Here is a 24,287-nt window from a genome sequence, read left to right as displayed (position 1 = left end):
AGGTGTGAAAGGCTGATTCTGCATTCAGAAATCAATGTAATCCATCATACCAACAACTAAGAAGAAAAATCACATGATCATATTAACATTCATTTTTAAAAAAAACCCTCAGGGCATTAAAAAGAGAGGGGACCTTCCTCAACCTCATAAACAGCATATACAAAAAATCTACTGCTAACATCATACTTAATGGCAAAAGACCTTACCCCTGAATGCTCTCCCTCTACAATTAAGAAAAAGGGCAAGGATGTCCACTATTACCACTCTTATCCAACACAGAACATATTTCTAGCCAACAAAAAGGCAAGAAAAAGAAATGGCATAGATTGGAAAAGTAAAAAAAAAAAGCTTCTATTTGCAGATTATATGATTGTCTACAAGAATGAATCTACAAGGAAAAATTAGTACTAGTTAGTATTAGTACTAACTAGTACTAAGAAGTTCATTGAGTAACGTCATAGAATACAAGATTAACATACAAAATTGGCTGAATTTCTGTACACTGACAATGACCAAATAGAAACCAAAATAAAAATGCAATACCACTTACAAATGCTCCAAGATTAAAAAAAGAAATACTTAGGTAAAAAATTAACAAAACGTGTACAGATAATATATGATGAAAATTATAAAATGCTAATAAAAGAATCAAAGGAAAAAAACTTGGAGAAATGCTGTGTTCATGGATTGGAAGACTCAACAGAGTAAAGATGTTAATTCTCTAATTTCATCTACAGGTTTAACATAATTCCTATTTAAATCTCAGCAACTTTTTTTTGTACATAGAGACAAGCTTATTCTAAAATTTATATGCAAAGAAAAAGGCCACAAGGATAGCCAAAATTTTTTTTTGGAAAATAATAAAGTGGGAAGAATCACGTTTTCCAATATTAAGGCTTACTATATAACTGCTGTAATCAAAAGTATGGTACTAGCAGAGGAATAGTTACAAAGATCAATGGTACAGAACATAGATCTCAGAAATGGAGCCACACAAATGTGCTCAACTAATTTCTGATAACGGTGAAAACGCAACTCAATGGAGGAGGGATAAAACTTGTTGAAAAAAATGGTGATGGAGAATTAGACATCCATAGGCAAAAAGATAAACCTTGACCTGAAGTCTCACATCTTCTACAAAATGGTACTCAAAATGGATTACAGATTTAAATGGAAAATGTAAAACTATAAAACTTCTAGAAAAAAACATAAGAGAAAATCTTTAGGACCTAGGACTAGGTGGTGTTCTTAGACTTAACACCAAAACCCAAAAACAAACAAAAACAACAACAACAAAACCCCCTAACTATTCATAAGATTAAAAAAATGAATAAAGGCTAGACTTCATCAAAATTAAACTTTTCTCTGCAAAAGACCCTGTTAAAAGGATGAAAACACAAATTATAGACTTGGAGAAATTATTTCTTTAAGTCACATATCCAACAAAGCCCTATCTATTGGGTTGGCCAAAAAGTTCCTTAGGTTTTTAAGTAAAAATAAAAGACACATTTTTCATTTTCACCAAGAACTTTATTGAACAACATATTCACCGTTTTGTTCCACTACCTTCTGCCATTTTTCAGGCAACTTCATAATTCCATCTTCCCAAAACTTTTTATCTTTTTGAGCAAAGAACTGTTCCAGGTGCCTTTTACAGTCTTCCAGGGAATTGAAATTTTTTCCATTAAGGGAATTTTGTAAAGACTGAAATCAATGGAAATCCGAAGGTGCAATGTCTGGTGAATACGGTGGATGAATCAGAACTTCCCAGCCAAGCAGTAACAGTTTTTGCCTGGTCATCAAAGAAACATGCAGTCTTGCGTTATCCTGATGAAAGATTATACGTTTTCTGTTGACTAATTCCAGACGGTTTTCATTGAGTGATGCTTTCAGTTGGTCTAATTGGGAGCAGCATTTGTTGGAATTAATCGTTTGGTTTTCTGGAAGGAGCTCATAATAGAGGACTCCCTTCCAATCCCACCATATACACAACATCACCTTTTTGGATAAAGACCGGCCTTTGGTGGTTCACTTCACTTGCCCCATGATCTCTTCCATTCCACATTATTGTACAGTATATATTTTCCATTGCCTGACACAATTTGTTTTAAAAACAGAACGTTTTCATTACGTTTAAGTAGAGAATCGCATGCGGAAATACGGTCAAGAAGGTTTTTTTTGCTTAACTTATGTGGAACCCAAACATCAAAGTGATTAACATAACCAGGCTGGTGCAAATGATTTTCAACGCTTGATTTGGATATTTTGAGTATGTCGGCTATCTCCTATGTGGTGTAACGTTGATTGTTCTCAATTAATGTCTCGATTTGATTGCTATCACTTCAACTGGTCTACCTGACTGTGGAGCATCATCCAGTGTGAAATCTCCAGCACGAAACTTTGCAAACCACTTTTGTCATGTTCGATCAGTCACAGCACCTTCTCTATACACTGCACAAACCTTTTTTGCATTTCAGTCGTGTTTTTACTTTTCTGGAAATAATAAGGCATAATATGCCAAAAATGTTGCTTCTTTTCTTCCATCTTCAATATCAAAGTGGCTACACAAAAATTCACCAATTTTAATTTTTTTAAAAAATGTACTCTGATATGACAGGTATCACAATACAATCTAACAAAATTGTTTCAAATGAAGTTAAAGACAACTAAGCGCACTAGAACCATCTTACAGAAAAAACCCGAACTGTTTGGCCAACCCAAAAGAATACATAAAGAACTTTGAAAACTCAACAGCAAAAAACCCAAACAATCAAATCATAAAAGGCAAAAGACATGAACAGACATTTCACTGAAGAGGATACACAGATGGCAAATAAACATGATTTTCTATTAAGGAAATTCAAATAAAAACTATAATGAAATATCATTACCCACCTATCAGAATGGCTAAAATGAAAACCTGATAACACCAAGTGCTGACTAGGATTCAGTGAAATGCATCATTCATACACTGCTGGTGTTTGGCAGTTCCTTTCAAAACTAAAAATGAGCTTACCTTACGACCCAGCAATTGCATACTTGAGCTTTATCCCAGACTTATTTTCAAGTACAAACTTTTACATGAATGTAAGGAACATATATATATATGTTTACATATGTGTGTGTATATATATATTCCTTACATTCATGCTATAAATATATATATATGATATAAGAAAAAAGCCAATCTCAAAAGGATACATACTGCAGGATTCCATTTACGTAACTTCATGAAAAACATAGTTATATAGATGTAGCATAGATTAATGGTTACCAAGAGTTAGGAATAAGGGAGAAAGGGATGGGTGTAGCTATAAAGAGATAATAGGAGGGAGTCTTGTGGTGATGGTACTATCTATTTTGATTGTTGTAGTGGTGATACAAGGTTATATATGATAAAACTACATAGAGCTATACGTACGCACACAAACACACATACAAATAAGTGTGTATATAAGTAGTGAAATCTGAGTAACTTCTATGGATTATACCAATGTCAATTTTTCAGTATGATATTGTACTATAGTTGTGTAAGATGTTAACACTGGGAGAGGCTGGAGGAAGGGTATATGGAACTTCCCTGTACATTTCTTTGCAACCTCCTGTGAATCTATAACTATTTCAAGGTAAAAAAAATTTAAAAAGAAATCACCACACCATATATGCAAAAGAAAAGACCTGGCCAGGTATCAAAAATTAGTAAAAAGAATAACATCTTACATGAAAGCAAAACATTTAGGAAAGTATATATCATTTTTCCATGTTTCACCTCTGTATTAGTTTCTTAGAGTCAACGTAACAGTGTACCACAAACTAGGTGGCTTAAAACAACACAAATATACTCTTTTCATAGCTCTGGAGTACTATGAGTTACATACATCATCAAAGACCTCTAATTCAGCGGTCCCCAACCTTTTTGGCACCAGAGACCAGTTTTGTGGAAGACAATTTTTCCCCGGGGGCGGTGGGGGATGGTTCAGGCAGTAATGCAAGCGATGGGGAGCAGCAGATGAAGCTTTACTCACTCTCCCGCCGCTCACCTCCTGCTGTGCGGCCCAGCTCCTAACAGGCCATGGACCGGTACCGGTCCATCAAAAGATGCAATCAACAGAGCTCAACCCCCGCAGCCCGGGGGTTGGGGACCCCTGCTCTAACTTGTGGAATGAACCTGCTCTTAGCCTTCAGGACCCTATACTTTCCTAAGGTCCTACTCCTTCCTTTCTAATCATCCCTCTACCATCTCTATCTCCTCAATGTAGTCATTTGCTTTAATTTTCACAATTTCTAATCAATTAATTTTTCCCAAATATTCTATTAGAAAATATATTCATATGTTCTTGATCCACTACTAGATTTTAAATATCTTTATAACATTTAAAAAATGTATTCTCATCACCTAGCAAAGCAACTTGTATGAATTTTTTTTTTAATTAATACTCTTGTTGATTGCATCTTTTTTTTTAATTTATTTATTTTATTTATTTTTGGCTGTGTTGGGTCTTCGTTTCTGTGCGAGGGCTTTCTCTAGTTGTGGCAAGCGGGGGCCACTCTTCATCACGGCGCGCGGGCCTCTCACTATCGCGGCCTCTCTTGTTGCGGAGCACAGGCTCCAGATGCGCAGGCTCAGTAATTGTGGCTCACGGGCCCAGTTGCTCCGCGGCATGTGGGATCTTCCCAGACCAGGGCTCGAACCCGTGTCCCCTGCATTAGCAGGCAGATTCTCAACCACTGCGCCACCTGGGAAGCCCTGATTGCATCTTTTGATGAACAGAAGTTTTTTAAGTTTGATGTACTCCCATTTGTTTGTTTTTGCTGTGCCTTGGTATCATATCCCAGAAATTACTGCCAAATCCAATGTCATGAAGTTTTTCCCCTATATTTTCTTCTAGGCGTCTTATAGTTTTGGGTCTTAGATTTAGTTCTTTGATCCACTTTGAGTTAATTTTTGTATATGGCATAAGGAATTTTATTCCTTTGCATGTGGGTATCCAGTTTCCCCAACACCATTTGTTAAGAGTACAGTCCTTTCCCCCATAGAATGGTCTTGGCACTCTTATCTAAAATCATTTTGTCATATATCTGAGGGTTTATTTCTAGACTCTCTATTCCACTCATCTATATGTCTGTCTTTATGCCAGTACCACATTGTTTGATTACTGTAACTCTGCAATAAGTTTTGAAATCAGATTTTCCCTAATTATTCTGTCTAATACAACTTTACATTAACTTTATAACCAACATTCTGACCAGTTGGCCTACTCCTCACAACAACTTTCTGCTTCCTGATTATAGCTCACTCACCTGGGAACCGTTCTCCTATCACTTCCCTCATAACCATCCAGGGCTCCTTCCCTTGCTCCAATGAAGAGATCACAGCCGGCTTAGAAATAGAAAGTCCTGGTTATAAGAAAAGAAATGGAGATGAGATGGAAATGAAAGTATTCAAATACTGTGTTTCAGAGTTTATTTTTAAAAACCTATAGGACAAGATGGTACTCGATTAGGTCTAGAGAAGAAAGAAAAGTCAAATTCTCATATACAGGTAACTCAGGATCATAAGAAACAAAACAAACAAATAGATGGTAAAATGCTATTTAAGTTATATAAGCTTTCACTCCTTATTTTCCTTTGAGAAAAAAAGGAGTTTACTGAAATACTTATTCTCAGATACTTTTCCATGTTAAATGTAAAGTTCTTAGAATGTAACTTCCAAATGCAAATTGTTTACATTTGTTGCAGTAAATAGAATAGTGTTCATATGAGCTGCAAATGTAAATGACATTTCTTGACTCAGTCCATTACTACACTAATTGGAAAGGCTAAAGAGCTTTGCACCCAGGACCCATGTGCTTAGTTTTATCTACGCTAGTGCATCTGCACATTTAGCACAGTGCAAGTGAAACAAAAGACAAAGCCTGGTTTCTTTGACTACGTTATGCTTTAATGGTACAGAATTTCAATTCTGCTCCTTAATTTTCAAGGAAGAAAGTCAATTATAAGAAAGGACCAGAGTAAGACGTGAGGATAGAGAAAATGAAGGTGCAACTCCACTTGGCTGTGCTCATTTCTACACAAAGAGAAAATTCATCTAGTTATTTGAAAGGTAGCCCTAAAATTCACAGTGGAGAAAGCAGAAATTCCAAGAAACAGATTCTGAATTATTAGAGGCAGATAACTTTACCCAGTGAAAGCAAGTTGCTATAGTTCTCCAACATCACATCTTTGTACAAATTCCTCTGTGCAGGGTTCAGACATTCCCATTCCTCCTGAGAGACATCTATAGCCACATCTTTGAACATCACCAGACCCTAGAATGACAAATCACAGTACTGTTTTTGAAATTATAAGAAACATTTTTCAAAAGGAAGAAGCACTGCTAAAAGAAGGCACTGCAGGAAAGGGATGGTACAGTGAGTATATAGGCTAAGGCTGGAAGCTTGTATGGGTCAAAAATAAATTTAGTGAGACTAAAGCAGAATGCCCACATACTCTTAAACAATTCAATTTCTGCACACACATCCTCTAGCATAGGGTGGAAAACTTCTGTTAATCACTCATCTAGAAATTTAGAAAATAAATAGAGGTTCCCAACTAAGTTAAATAGTTGTAAATTTTTCCAGAATTTCTTATGAAAATCTCCATCTTCAGAAAAAGGACCTGATGGTTTTTCTTCCTCATTATGACTAAGCATTTTTACTTTTTTTTTTTTTTTTTTTTTTTTTTTTATTTATTTATTTATTTATGGCTGTGTTGGGTCTTCGTTTCTGTGCGAGGGCTTTCTCTAGTTGCGGCAAGCGGTGGCCACTCTTCATCGCGGTGCGCGGGCCTCTCACTATCGCGGCCTCTCTTGTTGCGGAGCACAGGCTCCAGACGCGCAGGCTCAGTAGTTGTGGCTCACGGGCTTAGTCGCTCCGCGGCATGTGGGATCTTCCCAGACCAGGGCTCGAACCCGTGTGCCCTGCATTGGCAGGCAGATTCTCAACCACTGCACCACCGGGGAAGCCCGCATTTTTACTTTTAATGCAAATTCTTTAGTAAACACCCAGTGCAGACTATATTTTCCAAAGATGGACAGAGCACATCTCCCTTTCATAACCTTGATATGCCCCACTCACTAGCAGGCCAGTAGTAGCTTTGGGCCCTGCAGCAAACCATGTCAGGAACTGGTCCCATCCACCAGCATGCCGACACTAGATCTGGGACCCTCAGCCCCACAACCACCTGGCTCCACTCACCAGTGGGCCCCACTGCCAGGAGTCTCGTGATCCAGCTCTGCCAACCAGTGCCCATCAGCCTCTGCATAAGACAGGGCCTGGCAGACAACTGGACCAGGAGCCAGCCACACCTACCAGACTGCCCACAGTAGTCAGGCCACCACAACAGAAGGACCCACGCAGCCCAAATATGGGGCACCCCTAGACTATATAGCTGTAGTGACCAGAGGGGAGAGCACTGCTGGGACGCAGAGGACGTCTCCGACAAAAGGCCACTTCTCCAAGGTTGGGAAAGGTAACCAATCTATCAGAAACACAGAAATAAAAACAGCCAACTGGGCAAAATGAGGTGACAGAGAAGCATCTTCCAAATAAAGGAACAAGATAAAACCCCAGAAGAAGAACTAAGTGAAGTGGAGATAGGCAATCTACCCTATAGGGAGTTCAAGGTACGATTGTAAAGATGTTCAAAGAATTCAGGAGAAGATTGGATAAACAGAGTGATAAGCAATAAGTTACGTACAAGGGAACTCCCATAAGGCTATCAGCTGACTTTTCAGCAGAAATTCTGCAGTCCAGAAGGGAGTGGCATGATATATTTAAAGTGATGAAAGGAAAAAACCTAACCAAGAGTACTCTGCCTGGCAAGGCTTTCATTCAGTTTGATGGAGAGATCAAAAGCTTTACAAGCAAACAAAAGCTAAAAGAGTTCGGCACCACCAAACAAGCTTTACAAAAAATGTTCCTCTAAGTGAAAAAGAAAAGGCCACAACTAGAAACATGAAATTACAAAAAGAAAAATCTCATCTGTAAAGGCAAATATACAGTAAAGGTAGTAAATTAGCCATTATAAAGCTAGTAGGAAGGTTAAAAGACAAAAGTAGTAAAATCATCTATATCTGCATTAAGTAGTTAAGGGATATATATACAAAACAAAAAGATGTACAATATGATAAAAACAGGAAAAGTTGGGGGAGGGTGTAAAACATGCAGAGTTGTTAAAATGCATTTGAACTTGAGAGGTCAGTAACCTAAAATAATGAGAGAAAGAGAGAGAGATGGAGGAAGAAAGAAAAACTGCTATGTACAGTGTGGGGAATATAGTAGATAACTCTGTAATATTCTTCTATGGTGACATACCGTAACTAGACTTATCATGGTGATCATTTTGAAATGTATAAAAATACGAAGTCACTATGTTGCGTAACAGAAGCTAACATAGTGTTGTAGGTCAGTTATACTTCAAAAACAAACAAACAAATTCATAGAGAAAGAGATCAGATTTGCAGTTAACAGAGGCAGTGGGTGGGGAGGGGGATTGGATAAAGGTGGTTAAAAGATACAAACTTCCAGTTATAAGATAAATAAGTACTAGGGATGTAATGTACAACATGATAAATATAATTAACACTGCTGAACATTATTTATGAAAGTTGTTAAAAGAGTAAATCCTAAGAGTTCCCACAAGAAAAAAATTTTTTTTCTATTTCTTCATTTTTGTATCTACATGAGATGAAGGATTTTACTAACTTTATTGTGATACTCATTTCATGATGTACGTATGTCAAACCATTATGCTGTACACCTTAAACAGTGCTGTATGTAAATTATATCTCAATAAAACTGGAAGAAAAAATGCTGAAAGAAAGCTGTTAGGCTATAATTCTATTTCCAATTAAAATCCCTCAAAATGAAGGTGAAATAAAGCTTGGAGTTTTATTTCTGTTGCTGTTGGTTTGTTTTTTTGAGAGTAACAAACCTGTGCTACAAAAAATGTTAAAGTAAGTTTTTCAGGTGGAAAAAATTTATACTAGGTAAAAACTTCTATTGACAGAGAAATGAAGAGTGCCAGAAATGATAAATTTGGAGGTAAATAAGAAAGATATTGTTTTCATCTCATAATTTCTTTAAAAGATAATTGACCATTTAAAGAAAAAAAAAAAGCTGGGAGTTCCCTGGTTGCCCAGTGGTTAGGATTCTGGGCTTTCACTGCCATGGCCTGGGTTCAATCCCTGGTCGGGGAACTGAGATCCTATAAGCTGCATGGCACACCACACTCCCCCCCAAAAAAAGGAAGAAAGAAAAAAAGAAAAATAAGCATGTGTGGTTTAAAAGTATTTAGAAATAAAATATATGATAACAGTAGTAAAAACATATGGGAAGGGGAAATGGAAATATCCAGTTTTAAGATTTTTGAATTATGTATGAAGTTGTGTAAAATTATTGGAAGATCCAGTAAGATTTTTTTGTTTTTAAAATGTTCCTATAAATTTTGCCTTCACAAAAATGTTCCTATAAAAGGGTTTCATCTTCAAGGAATTCATGGAAAAGACTGACAAGTACAGGTTTCTGGTAACTGACTATACTGCTGAACTAAATGAATAAGCATTTTCAGAACTCTAATGGAAAAGTGATGAATTCATAAAAGTGCTAAGAAAAGATCAAGATAAAAAAAATTAATTACATGGGACTGAGTGAACTGATGAGGATGATTATAATTTTTGTGACTTTCTGTTTGAATAAAAAAAAAATCCCACAAGGACTCAGAGGCAAAAAATATACAAATCAATTTTCAATGCAAAGTAAAGGAGCTGTTACAGTGGAGGATTACTGGACTGAATGTCAATATTATGACATAGTATGAGTGTGTTTCGTGTTTGGTAATTGCAATCATTGTTGCTTTTGTTGTGGTCATCCATTTACAATGCTTGGTGTCAGTTTATTTATCTCTTGTAAAAATAAAATACAGTGTGTGTGAAAAAAAAAATCACATTGGAAACCTTAGAACAACCCCCAAAACAATAAACAAAACAAAAATGGTACAGCTAATAATCCTATAATGGAGATAAATGGAATACTAAAAAATACATGATTAGTCCAAGAGAAGGCAGGAAAATAGGAAAAAAAAAAGGAAGAAAGAATAGATGATAAGATGATAGATTAAAACATAATCATCACATTTAATTTACACAGTCTATCTAGAAGTCAGCAAAATTTTTCTGAATAGGGTCAGGTAGTAAATATTTTAGGCTCTGTGGATCACATATAGTCCCTATAACATATTCTTTTTTCTTTACTTATTTATAACCCTTCTGAAATGCAAAACCATTCTTAGGTTGAGGGCCATAGGAAAACAGGTTGTGGGCTGGATTTGGCCAGCATGCCATAGTTTGCTAAACCCTGTGTAGATACTTGAAGGCAGCGACTGTCAGACTGGGTAAAAAAGTAGAACCAAAGTATATGCTGTTATATGATACACTTAAAATAGGTTAAAATAAAAGGATGGAAAAAAGATATGCCATGAAGAAAATGGTAAAAGAAAGCTGAATCAGTTATGTTAATAAAGAGAACAGAATTCAAGACAAAGAATATTACCAAAAGGAATATTTCATGATCAAGGGGTCAATTTGTCAAGAGGATATAGCAATCCTAAACATGTATGCACCTAATAACACAGCTTCAAAATACCATAAAGCAAAAATTGACAGAACTGTAACAGACCCACCATTGTATCTGGAAATTTCAACTGTCCTCTCTCAGTAATTGATAGACCAAGTGACAAAAAAAAAGTAGTAAAGATATAGAAGAGTTGATCACCACTACAAACATTTGACCTAACTGATAAACACTCTACCCAACAGTATAATACCCTTTTTTTAAAAAAATTGCACATGGAGCATTCACCAAATTGTCCACGTTTTGGGCCATAAGACAAATCTCAATAAATTTAAAAGGATAGAAATTACAGAGTATGTTCCTTGACCACCACAGGATTAAATTAAAAATGAACTATCAGAAAGAACTGAAAAAGTTCCCAAATATTTGGAAGTTAAAGAGCACTCCTCTAAATAACCCATGGGTGAAAGAAGAAAGGGAATTTTAAGCTAGAAAAATAAGAGAAAATTAAATCTAAAATATACAGAACAAAGGAAAGAATAAATAAGATCAGTAATCAGTGAAACAGCAAGGGCAAACTAGAGAGAAAAACCAGTAAAACTAAACGCTGGTTCTCTGAAAAGACCAATAAAATTGACAAGCTGCTAGTATACTGATCAAGAAAAGAAGACAGGGCTTCCCTGGTGGCGCAGTGGTTGAGAATCTGCCTGCCAATGCAGGGGACACGGGTTCGAGCTCTGGTCTGGGAAGATCCCACATGCCATGGAGCGACTAGGCCCGTGAGCCACAATTGCTGAGCCTGCACGTCTGGAGCCTGTGCTCCGCAACAAGAGAGGCCGCGATAATGAGAGGCCCGTGCACCGCGATGAAGAGTGGCCCCCACTTGCCACAACTAGAGAAAGCCCTCGCACAGAAACTAAGACCCAACAGAGCAATAAATAAATAAATAAATAAATAAATAAATAAATAAATAAATAAAATTTAAAAAAAAAAGAAAAGAAGACATAAATTATCAATATCAGGAATTTAAAAGTGTGCATTACTGTAGATCTGACAGGCATTAAAATGATAATAAGGGAATATTATGAACAACCTTATGCCAATAAATTTGACATCTAAGTTGAAATAAACTAATTCCCTGAAAGGCACAAATTACTAAACTAATTCAAGAAAAAAAAAAAAACCCAAAGCCCTTTATCTATTAAAGAAATTAAAGTCTCCCCATGAAGAAAATTCTAAACTCAGATGGTGTATTAGTTTTCTACTGATGCTGCACATATCACCACAAATGCAGTAGCTTAAAACAACAAATTTATGATCTGTTGGTTACAAGTCCAACAAGGGTTTTACTAGACTAAATCAAGGTGTTGGCAGGGCTGTGCACCTTTCTGGCAGCTCTAGGGAAGAGTTCATTTCCTTGCCTTTTCTAGCTTCTAGAGGCTACTTACGTTCCTTGGCTCATGGCCCCCTTCCTCCATCTTCAAAGCCAGTAATGTTGCATTTTTTTAACCGAAGTATGCATATTCCGTACTCACATCCTCTTTTGACCCTGACTCTTCAGATAACACAAGATAATCTCCCCATCTCAAAAGCATGAATTTGGGGGACTTCCCTGGTGGCACAGTGTTTAAGAATCCGCCTGCCAGATTCAATTCGGGACACAGGTTCAATCCCTGGTCCAGGAAGATCCCACATGCCGCGGAGCAACTAAGCCCATACGCCACAACTACTGAGCCTGCGCTCTAGAGCCCGCAAGCCACAACTACTGAGCCCACATGCCACAACTACTGAAGCCCGCGTGACTAGAGACCATGCTCTGCAACAAGAGAAGCCACCACAGTGAGAAGCCCGTGCACCGCAACGAAGAGCAGCCACTGCTCGCTCGCCGCAACCAGAGAAAGCCTGTGTGCAGCAATGCAGACCCAACACAGCCAAAAATAAATAGATAAATAAATAAATTTATTTTTTAAAAAGCATTAACTTAATCATATTTGCAAATTCTCTTTTGCCATGTAAGGTAACCTATTCACAGGTTCTAGGATTAGCACGCAGACAGTTTTTTTTTTTTTGAGGGGGGCTCATTATTCTGCCTACCACAGATGCTTTTTGCTGGTGAATTCTATCAGACAATTAAGGAATAAATAATACAAATTCTATAAAAAAAACTCTTCCAGAAAATAGAGGAGGAGGATGCAAGTTCTGACTTATTTTATAAATAAAGGAGGAATAAAGACATTTTCACATAAAGAAAGCTGAGAGGATTTGTCACCAGAAGATACAAACTACAGGAAATGCTAAGGAAACGTCTTCAGGCCAAAAAGAAATGATACCAAACAGAAATTCAGATCTCAAGAAGAGAGAGCAATTGAAAATGGTATATATGTGAATAAATAAAATTCTTTGCAAAGAATCAAATAAAGTATTTTTTTCAAGAGTCTATTGAACTTCCTTTGTTTCTGTGGATTTTCCCCTTTTCGTTTTGTATATTTGTGCTTTCTCCCTTTTCATTCATGATTCAAAGGTTAGTGATTTAACTTATTGATTTATCTTATTAGTTATAATTTTTTCCTGTTTTGTAACACATGTAATTTTTATCTTTGTAAATCCATTCCAGATTTCTTTCTACTTATTTTTAACTTACGTATTTTCATTATTTTTTGTTAGAAGCATTTAAGTCTATGACTTTTCCCTTAGAGTCGTGTGTTAACTAAATTCCATGGGTTCCAATATGTAGTACTATCACTGACATTAGAAATTTTTCACTTTTTAGATTATATTTCTTCTTTGATTCAGCAGTTACTAAGACAGATTTTATAAACTGCTGGTAAGAATAACAATTTTTCTGATTCTGTAATTAAATTCTAGTTGTATTTCACTGTGTTCGGAGAATATTATCTATCATTTGTACTTTTTGGGCTTTACTACAGCCTAATATTTTGTCATTTATTTTCTGAATGGTCCATGGATACTTAAAAAATGCATATTCACTACTATTAGCATTTAATGTATATCAGTAAGATAGATTTGATGGAGTATGTGATTTAGTACTTCAATATCCTTACTAAATTTTGTCCACTTGTCTTGACTTTGACTAAGAGGGTCAACTAATGTCCCCTACTGCTGGCAAGTATCTATTTCTTCTTCTATCTGCTCTTCTATTTTTAGGAAAGTTGCTGCTGTAATATTTTATATGTAGGTAATTCATAACTATTTTAGCTTCACTTTGAAAATTATACCTTAGGATTATGTAGTGTCCTTCTTTGCCATGTTTTTAAAAATATGTATTTATTTATTTATTTATTTATTTATTTTCAACTGTGTCGGGTCTTAGTTGCAGCACATGGGGTCTTTCCTTGCAGCGCATGGGCTCCGGAGCGCACGGGCTCTGTAGTTGTGGTGCACAGGCTCCAGAGAGCATGGGCTCTGTAGTTGCAGCACACGGGCTCTCTAGTTGTGGCGTGGGCTTAGTTGCCCCACAGCATGTGGGATCTTAGTTTCCCAACCAGGGATGGAACCCGCGTCCCCTGCACTGGAAGGCGGATTCTTAACCACTGGACCACGAGGGAAGTCCCCCTTTGCCATGTTTAATGGTGTGATGTGGCCTGAAGTTTAGTATGTTTTCCTTTAGTTTCCATTTGCCTGGTATAATTTGTCCATCCTTTTATTAAACTTTCTGAATCACTGAATCACTTAAGTGTCCGATGCAGAGAGTTGAATTTTTCTTTGTGACTCAATCTGAAAGACTTTTTCTCTTAATAGATATGTTAAAACTCATATCCAGGGACTTCCCTAGTGGTGCAGTGGTTAAGAATCCGCCTGCCAGAAGACCTAAATAGACATTTCTCCAAAGAAGATATACAGATGGCCAACAGACACATGAAAGAATGCTCAACATCATTAACCATTAGAGAAATGCAAATCAAAACCACAATGAGGTATCATCTCACACCGGTCAGAATGGCCATCATCAAAAAATCTACAAACAATAAATGCTGGAGAGGGTGTGGAGAAAAGGGAACACTCTTGCCCTGTTGGGGGGAATGTAAATTGATACAGCCACTATGGAGAACAGTATGGAGGTTCCTTAAAAAACTAAAAATAGAACTACCATACGACCCAGCAATCCCACTACTGGGCATATACCCTGAGAAAACCATAATTCATAAAGAGTCATGTACCAAAATGTTCATTGCATCTCTATTTACAATAGCCAGGACATGGAAGCAACCTAAGTGTCCATCATCGGATGAATGGATAAAGAAGATGTGGCACATATATACAATGGAATATTACTCAGCCATAAAAAGAAATGAAATGGAGGTATTTGTAATGAGGTGGATGGAGTTAGAGTCTGTCATACAGAGTGAAGTAAGTCAGAAAGAGAAAAACAAATACAGTATGCTAACACATATATATGGAATCTAAGGGAAAAAAAAAAAAGGTCATGAAGAACCTAGTGGCAAGATGGGAATAAAGACACAGACCTACTAAAGAATGGACTTGAGGATATGGGGAGGGGGAGGGGTGAGATGTGACAGGGTGAGAGAGTGTCATGGACATATATACACTACCAAATGTGGAATGGATAGCTGGTGGGAAGGAGCCGCATAGCACAGGGAGATCAGCTCAGTGCTTTGTGACCGCCTGGGGGGATGGGATGGGGAGGGTGGGAGGGAGGGAGATGCAGGAGGGAGGAGATATGGGAACGTGTGTATATGTGTAGCTGATTCACTTTGTTATAAAGCAGAAACTAACACACCATTGTGAAGCAATTATACTTCAATAAAGATGTTTAAAAAAAATAAAAAGAATCCGCCTGCCAATGAAGGGGACATGGGTTCGAGCCCTGGTCTGGGAAGATCCCACATGCCACGGAGCAACTAAGCCCATGAGCCACACTACTGAGCCTGCGCTCTAGAGCCCGTGAGCCACAACTGCTGAGCTCACGTGCCACAACTACTGAAGCCCGCGTGCCTAGAGCCTATGCTCCACAACAAGAGAAGCCACCACAGTGAGAAGCCCGTGCACTGCAACGAAGAGTAGCGCCACTCGCTGAAACTAGAGAAAGCCTGCACGCAGCAACAAAGACCGAACGCACCCAAAAGTTAAAATTAAAACAAAACAAACAAAAAGAACTCATATACAGTTATTGATTGATAAGACATATATTTTGCTCTTTCGTCTTAGTTTTACCATACAATTATTTTGTTCATTACATATACATAGTCATCCCTTGGTACCCACAGGGGATTGGTTCCAGGACCCCCACAGATACCAAAAGCTGCAGATGCTCAAGTCCCATGTAAAATGGCATAGTATTTGCGTATAACCTACACACATCCTCCCACAGGCTTTAACTCATCTCTAGATTACTTATAATACCTAATGTAATGTAAATGCTATGTAAATAGTTGCTAGCATGAAGCAAATTCAAGTTTTGCTTTGTGGAACTTTCTGGAATATTTTTTCCTGAATATTTTCAATCTACAGTTGGTTGAATCCATAGATGTGGAACCCACAGATATGGAGAGTTGACTATATATATATATATATATATATATATATATATATATATATATATAAAATGTATATACATACATACATATGCATATATATATATTTGTGTCTCTTAAGTCTTGTACTATATAAGCTGATTATTTACTTTCTGTCTCTTTCATTACAAGTCAAGTTCCACAAGGAATGATTTGTATGTGTCTGATTTTTACCCCCCACTGATTTATTCCTAGTTACCTAAAAGAATGCCTATCACATAGTAGGTATTCAGTAAATATTTGTTAAATCAGTTCATCAAACCAAAGTTCTGACAAGAGAAACATCAATATTTCCCTCAAAAGGATACTATTTCTGTTCTTTCCTTATTCTGGCAGAAGATTCAGCATATGGGAAATAAGTAATGATTTATTGAATGAGTATATAAACTGATTAGAGAGATGAGCAAAAAGGAAGATCCTATATTTTTGGCACAATCACTTACTCACTGGCAAGTTACTGTATGATATTCAGTTAGGTAACAATATCAGGATGAAGAATGCAAATATTCACATGACCTATAGGAAAAAAAGAGGACTACTTCAATGAGGAACAAGAAAACAACAACTTACATGGGCCATGGCTTTTTTTTTAGAATTCAATGTATTTATTAGCTGTCTTCTTAGTTCCACTTTAGAATAAATACACAGTCCAAAGAAAGTGTTGCTGAATGAGAGGGGTTTAAAAGTAAACAAAAAACAAAAACAAACATGAGATGATCTTGCCTCTGAGCTCCCAATGTGCTAATTTAGAATGACATTTCCCCCACTTCACATCTCCTACTCCCAGACCCCATACACACATACATAAAAGATCAGAAAAAAGCTGAACAAATTCCAACCTTACTCAAAGCAAGGAGGGAATCCACCTATGGATTCAAGAAAGACTGGGCCCAGGCTCTTTAGCAGGAGGGATCTAGAGAGGCAAATCAGTGTCCCAACACTATGATAAAATCGACCCAACTGGCCTGCTCAGACCTACCCTGACCAGATTCTCACTGAATTAAAAGGAAAAAGAAAAGGAAATGGACCTTATGAAAAGGTCAGGGAAAGAGAAAATGACTCAAAAGATCTAACAGATCTTTGGTTATATCTAACATTCCTGTGTAACAGGAACTTCAAAAATAGACACTAAAGCAACACTGAAAAGAAGAAACAGAACAAAGATGTCCGGAGCAAAATAAATACTTGAGTCTTTAGTTTGAAGTACCGGTGAGAATTAAAAAAACCACATACTGGAAAATCTTCTGAAATTTATCCCTAAATACAGGCAAAAAAGACCTAAATATCGTTTAATAAGGAATTACAAAACAATGTGTACTGTGTTCTAATCTTTGGGGAAAAAATACTCATGAATATATGTATGTACATAAGGAGGGTGAAAGCATTTGCAATAAAATGTTCAGAGTGGTTGAAGAATTATAGATAACTTTTACTTTAAATGAAGTAATATAACAAAGGAATTTTGAAGGTTAATGTGAAAATTTCAGGTAAGATGCAGCACCAAATCATCTTAGACACTGTTTTTGGATGTGCAACAGTGCCATTCTTTCCTCCAATTCGAGGTGTTTCTAAGGGGAATGGCAGAGAAGTAGTGAGGTAGAGAAAAATTATGAGATACTAGGCTTTTCTGGAAGCTCAAACTTTGTGTGACCTTGAGTGTGATGTGGAGTAGATGTTGTCTGTGACCATGAAGACTATGTTTCTCTGATTCTTGGTGGTGTCTGAGCTCTTCAGATAACTGTGGAGGACACCGACTAAGTGGGCATATGGTTAGTTTTTTGTTGTTGTTTGTTGTTTTCTTTTCTTTTTTTTTTTTTTACTATATAAGTCACTTTGAGGTTGTGTGATGATGATAAACACGGGGGGGATGGTGGGATTATGTGACTTTGGCTTTATGACGTGTGTATGAATCTACAGGTGACTACTGGAATGTCTTCCTAACTGCCTGATTACGGTGAGCCTGGGTTTAGAGGTTTGTGTAAATGTGCTTTTCTTTTATGTAAGTAAATGGGGCTTACACAAATAGTCACCTGCAATCATGATCATAAACACATACAAATTCCATTTACACATATGGCCATGCACAAAATTACAATGGTTACAAAAGCACGAATCCAGTTGCTGTCACAACAAACAGCCAAATACCCTTAGTCATGAGACTAATTTCCGTCACGCACGCACAGACTAATCTACTCTCCCCAGGTCAGCTCCCGCACTAAGAGGCCTAACACTCCAGATACTCCTCTTGCCCGGTCCTGGGGCTACAGGATTCCTCACCTTCAGCATCCTCAGGAGGAGCTCTGGTCCAAGTTCTGATTGGACTTCCCGGCAAAGCCGCACGCCGAGCCCTGCCTACTCTACCCGTAACGGGAAGCCCTCGACTGCCTCTGCGGCCGACTATTCAACCGCCGTTCTGACCGGAAGTAGCTTTGGAAAGCCGTGTCCTCTGGGAAACTTAGTCCTAGAGGAAGGAGCCCGGGAGGCTAACGAGGTAGGTCTTCCGCCAGACTTCCGGCCGCACCTGCGCTGTTTCACTCGGGCTTGGAGTGACGCCGCAACCACCCAGTTTGCGTGGCTCACACCCGGGTTTGGGGTCTGAATTCGGAACCTCAGATTTCTCTGAGGACGGATTTCAAGCCTGACACGGTGGCTGTCCCCACCCTCCCAATGTGCACGTTCGCGGGCAGCTGGCTTAAGATAACTGTTGTCTGGTGCGGAGAGATCCAGCCTCTGGATGGTTCTCTCTGCGGTTGCGATGCGAGATGTATTTTCTGTGAGTCCGTTAAGTACGCGTCTCATCGAGAGGCAGATGATTATGTGACAGCGACTGTGAGGGTGTCATGCGTGAGGAAATCTGTATGTGAAAGTGGATGTGCTACATATTCGTGTAGTTCAAGCAGTGAGCTTGGCCACGTGCAGTGATTGTGAGGTGGCATAATGTGATGTGACTTAACCTGTGAGTGGTGCTTTGAGACCGTGTGATTGATTACGCATGCTTGCGGGTGGCGCGGCCAGCTCTGCTGGCAGTGACCTCACAACATTCGGTGGAAGGCTGTCTGTGCTGGGTCCACCTATGACTACCGGGAGGGTTTGGGTGTGGCGAGTGTCCGCAGGTAAATTTCACCAGCGAAGGGAGGAAGCTGGTCTGTTGGAACTAGGAGGGACCCAGTGGATGAATCACAGATCCCTGGGGCAGGCGAGCTGGTCCTGAGCCGTTCGTGTGTGTGTGTGTGTGTGTGAGAGAGGTGTGAGGTGACATTGTGTGTCTAAGTGTGTGTGACAGGCTGGAATTAATCCAGAGGGGTGGAAACTAGTACGATTATCTGCGATAAGGGACAAATCTATGGTAAAGATTTTTAATCTTGCTGAGGCCAGAAGCTCCATCTCTTAAGTGTGAGGAAATATAGTATCTGTGAGAACATGTGGTTGTGTTTCTGTGTCTGATTCTCTGTTATGTATATGAGATGGTTTGCACTTGAGCCTATCACTGGGAGAGGGTGTTGAGTGAAATATATGAAGTATGTGAAAGTGGTTTGTGACTGTACCCAAGTCTCTGCATATGGCAGTAAAAGGGCTGGTGATTATAACGTTGTGACTTTGATGTTTTGAGTATGATTGAGTGGGAGGTCATGCAAGAGATTTGGTAAAGGTGTTTCTGTGTGTGTTAGAATGCAACTTATGCAAGTTAAGATCTGGATGGAAGACAGTGTGTGGTTGTGATCTGAATTTAGTAACTGAGAGACTGCAATATTATGTGTGTGAGATTGAGTATGAGGTGATACCTACGCTGAACCTCACTTATCTCTAAAAAGATAATAATGGCTAAGCTTCCTGAAGCATCAGAGTTACTTGAAAATTTAAATTTCCAACGGAAATTCTTTTAAATCTAAGAAGAATTAAAACATGACTTTAAAAATATGAAATAATTTATTGTGATGAAGAATGCAAAATGACCATGAAAGGTTTTTTGGTTGGTTGTTTTTTAATTTCTGTTATGTGGTTACTGGGAGTATGGCTGATATTCTTTGGTGGAAGTGAAATAGATGGGAAGTCTACTAAATTCTTAACTTGATCTGTATAAGTGGAAGAGTTCTAGGTCAAGAGAACAAAAGCTTAACTTGAATAATAAAAACAGATAGTCATGGCCGCTCAATTCCCAGACTTGACCCAGTGTGCAAACTTAGAACCCCTTTAATGAGAGACACTGCTACATTGCCAAAAATGTATACTGTTAATTTTTCCTGGTAAGGATAACTGTATGTTGAGGAAAAGGAAAATAATCAGACCTTTCAGGGATTACTGGATGATGGCTCTGAATTGACAATAATTTCAGGAGACCCAAAACATCATTGTTGTCCACCAGTCAGAGTAGGCGCTTATGGAAATCAGGTGATCAATGAAGTTTTAGCTCAAGTCCATCTCACAGTGGACCCTGAACCCATCCTGTGGTTTTCCCCCCAAGTTCTGGAATGGATAATTGAGATAGACATACTCAGGAACTGTAAGAATCCCCTCACTAGCTCTCTGCCCTGTTGAGTGAGGGCTGTTATGGTGGGAAAGGACAAGTGGAAGCTACCAGAATTGCCTCTACCTAGAAAAATAGTAAACCAAAAGAAACACTGCATTGCAGAGATTAGTGCCACTATTAAGGGCTTGAAAGATGCAAGGGTGGTGATTCCCACCACATCCACATTAAACTTGCTTATTTGGCCTGTGCAGAAGACAGATAGATACTGGAGAATGACAATGGATTATCATAAGCTAAACCAGGTAGTGACTCCAATTGCAGCCGCTGTACCAAATGTGGTTTCATTCCTTGAGGGAATTAGCACATTCCCTGGTACCTGGTATGCAACCATTGATCTGGCAATTTTTTTTCCCTCTCCATCCCTGTTAATTAAGACAACTAGAAGCAGTTTGCTTTCAGCTGGCAAGGCCAGCATTACATCTTCAGTGTTCTACCTCAGGGCTATATCAACTCTCCAGCCCTATGTCGTAATTTAGTTCATAGGGATCTTGATTACCTTTCCCTTCCACAAGATGTCACACTGGTCCATTTCTTTGATGGCAATATGCTGATTGGACCTAGTAGCAAGAAGTGGCAACTACTCCAGACTTAACTGGTAAGACATTTATTTGTGTGTCAGAGGGTAGAAAATAAATCCAACAAAAACTCAGGGGCCTTCTACCTCAGTGAAATTCCAAGGGACCCAGTGGTGTGGGGCATGTCAGATATCCCTTCTAAGGTGAAGGATAAGTTGTTCTTATCCTTATCTGGCTCCTCCCATAACCAAAAAAGAGGCACAAACCCTAGGAAGCCTCTGGATTTTGGAGGCAACATATTCCTCATTTGGATGTGTAACTTCCATCCCTTTACTGAGTGACCTGAAAAGTTGCTAGTTTTGAGTAGGGCCCAGAACAAGAGAAGGCTCTGGGACTCTGCAACAGGTCCAGACTACTGTGCAAGCTGCTCTGCCACTTGGGCCATATACCCCAGCAGACCCAATGGTGCTTGAGGTATCAGTAGCAGATAGGGATGCTGTCTGGGGCCTTTGGCAGGACCCTATAGGTGAATCACAGCATAGGGCCTTAGGGTTTTGAATCAAAGCCCTGCCATCCTCTGCAATTAACTACTCTCCTTTGGCAAAACAGCTTTTGGCCTGTTACTGGGCCTTAATAGCGACTGAACACTTAACCATGGGCCACCAAGTTAACACGCGATCTGAGCTGCCCATCATGAACTGGTTGTAATCTGACCCACCAAGCCATTAAGTTGGGTGTGCACAGCAGCAATCCATCATGAAATGAAAGTGGTATGTTGGTCAGGCCAAGCACACCCTGACAGCACATGTAATCCTCCTATTGGGCAGAATTTCGAGCAGTGCACCTGGTTACTTATTTTTCTTGGAAGGAGAAATGGCCAGATGTGCGATTATATATGGATTCATGGGCTGTGGCCAATGATTTGGCTGGATGGTCAGGGACTTGGAAGGAACATGATTGGAAAATTGGTGACAAGGAAGTCTGGGAAAGAGGTATGGACCTCTCTGAATGGGTAAAAATGAAGATATTTGTGTCCCATGTGAATGCTCACCAGAGAGTAACCTCAGCAGAGGAGGATTTCAGTAAAGTGGATAGAATGACCCATTTTGTGGATACCAGTTTCTTTCCTCAGTCATCCTTGTCATCACCCAATGGGCTCATGAACAAAGTGGCCATGGTGGCAGTGATGGAGGTTATGCATGGGTGCAGCAACATGGTCTTCCATTCACCAAGGCTGACCTGGCTATAGCCACTGCCGACTGCCCAATCAGCAGAAGAGACCAACACTGAGTCCCCAATATGGCACCATTCCCTGGTGGCTGGTTGATTACACTAGACTGTTTCCATCATGGAAGGGGCAGCATTTTGTTCTTACTGGAAGAGACACTCTGGATACAGACTTGCCTTTATTGCACATAATGCTTCTGCCAAAACTACCATCTGTGGACTTGCAGAATGCCTTATCCACTGTCACGGTATTCCACACAGCATTGCTTCTGATCAAGAAACTCATGTCACAACAAATAAGTGCAGCAATGGTACCATCCCCATGGAATTCACTGGTATTACCATGTTCCCCACCATCTTTAAGCAGCTGGCTTGAAAGAACAATGGAATGATGTTTTGAAGACTCAGTTACAATGCCAGCTAGGTGGCAGTATCTTGCAGGGCTGAGGCAAGGTTCTCCTGAAGGCTGTATATGCTATGGATCAGTGTCCAATATTTGGTGCTGTTTCTCCCATGGCCAGTATTCACAAGGCCAGGAATCAAGTAATGGGAGTGATACCACTCACTATTACCCCTAGTAACCCAATAGTAAAATTATTGCTTTCTGTCCCTACAACTTGTGTTCTGCTGCCCAGAGGTCTTAGTTCCAAATGGAGGGATGCTTCCACCAGGAGACACAATGATTCCATTGAACTGGAAGTTAAAGGCTGCTACCCAGCCATTTTGGGCTCCTTAACCCTCTGAATCAACAGGCAAATAAGGGAGTTACTGTGTTGCCTGGGGTGGTTGATCTTGACTACGAAGAGGAAGTTGGATTGCTACTCCACAAGGGAGGTAAGGAAAAGTATGTCTCAAGTACCGGGGAGCCTTTCCAGTATCTCTTAGTATTAACAGGCCCTGTGATTAAAGTGAATGGAAAACTACAACACTATTCAGGCAGGACGACTGACGGGCCACATTCTTCAAGAATGAATATTTGGGTCACTCCACCAAGTAAAGAACCATGACAGGCTGAGGTGCTTGCTGAGGGCAAAGGGAATATGGAATGGGTAGGGGAAGAAGGTAGTTATAAATGCCAACTACAACTGTGTGATCAGTTTCAGAAATGAGGACAGTAGTTGTCATCAGCATTTCTTCCTTATTTTGTTGTATTTGTGTATGTGTGTAGAGTAGATATCTTTGTTTTCTTCCCTTTTTTACCCCTTTATCATTGTAACATAAGATGTACTGACCTTTTATCATTGTATTTAAGTATTATTAACTTTACATGGTAATATTTAAGTTATGAGATATCAAAGAGAAGAGTAAATATCAACCAAGGACTTTGCAGCCTCTTCTGGGCAGAGGATTAATGTGTTTTTTGGTTATCTACAAGATATTTCTATGATATTAGGTGGAAGAATGACCTTGTTATTGTCTTTATTCGGAGATTAAATATGGCTTAAGGAGATGCATATACGTGCCAGGTTGTCACGGGGTAGATTTATGATGGCTAATTTTATGTATCAGTTTGGCTGGGCACAATGCCCAGATATTCGGTCAAACATCATTCTGGATATTTCTGTGAAGATGTTTTTTAGATGAGATTAACATTTAAATCAGTGAACTTTGAGTAGAGCAATTACCCTCCATAATGTGGGTGGGCCTCATCCAATTAGTTAAAGGTCTCAACAGAACAAAGACTGACCTCTCCCAAAGCAAGAAGGAACTCTGCCAGCAGAGAGCTTTCGGATTTGAACTGCAGTTGTTACCTGGGTGTTCAACCTGCTGGCCTGGCCTGCAGATTTTGGATTTAACAAGCCTCCACAATCTCATGAGCTGATTCCTTAAAATCTCTCTCTCACAACCTTATGAG

General features: G+C 38.9%; 1 protein-coding gene across 1 annotated transcript in view; it reads right to left on the bottom strand.

Annotated features, from left to right (window-relative positions):
- Nucleotides 1-24,287, bottom strand: part of ZNF461 (zinc finger protein 461) — a 133,613-nt gene that overhangs the window by 8,672 nt on the left and 100,654 nt on the right. Inside the window, exons 5-6 of the mRNA XM_057533284.1 lie at nucleotides 6,182-6,308; nucleotides 5,302-5,397 (exon numbers count right to left, since the gene is read on the bottom strand). Of these exons, the coding sequence (XP_057389267.1) occupies nucleotides 5,302-5,397; nucleotides 6,182-6,308 (223 nt within the window). The remainder of the gene's footprint in view (nucleotides 1-5,301; nucleotides 5,398-6,181; nucleotides 6,309-24,287) is intronic.

Source organism: Balaenoptera acutorostrata, chromosome 19, assembly GCF_949987535.1.
Source record: "Balaenoptera acutorostrata chromosome 19, mBalAcu1.1, whole genome shotgun sequence".
Classification (NCBI taxonomy): Eukaryota; Metazoa; Chordata; class Mammalia; order Artiodactyla; family Balaenopteridae; genus Balaenoptera; species Balaenoptera acutorostrata.
The sequence above is the reverse complement of the archived record's forward strand: the minus strand, read 5'-3'. Positions and strand labels throughout refer to the sequence as shown.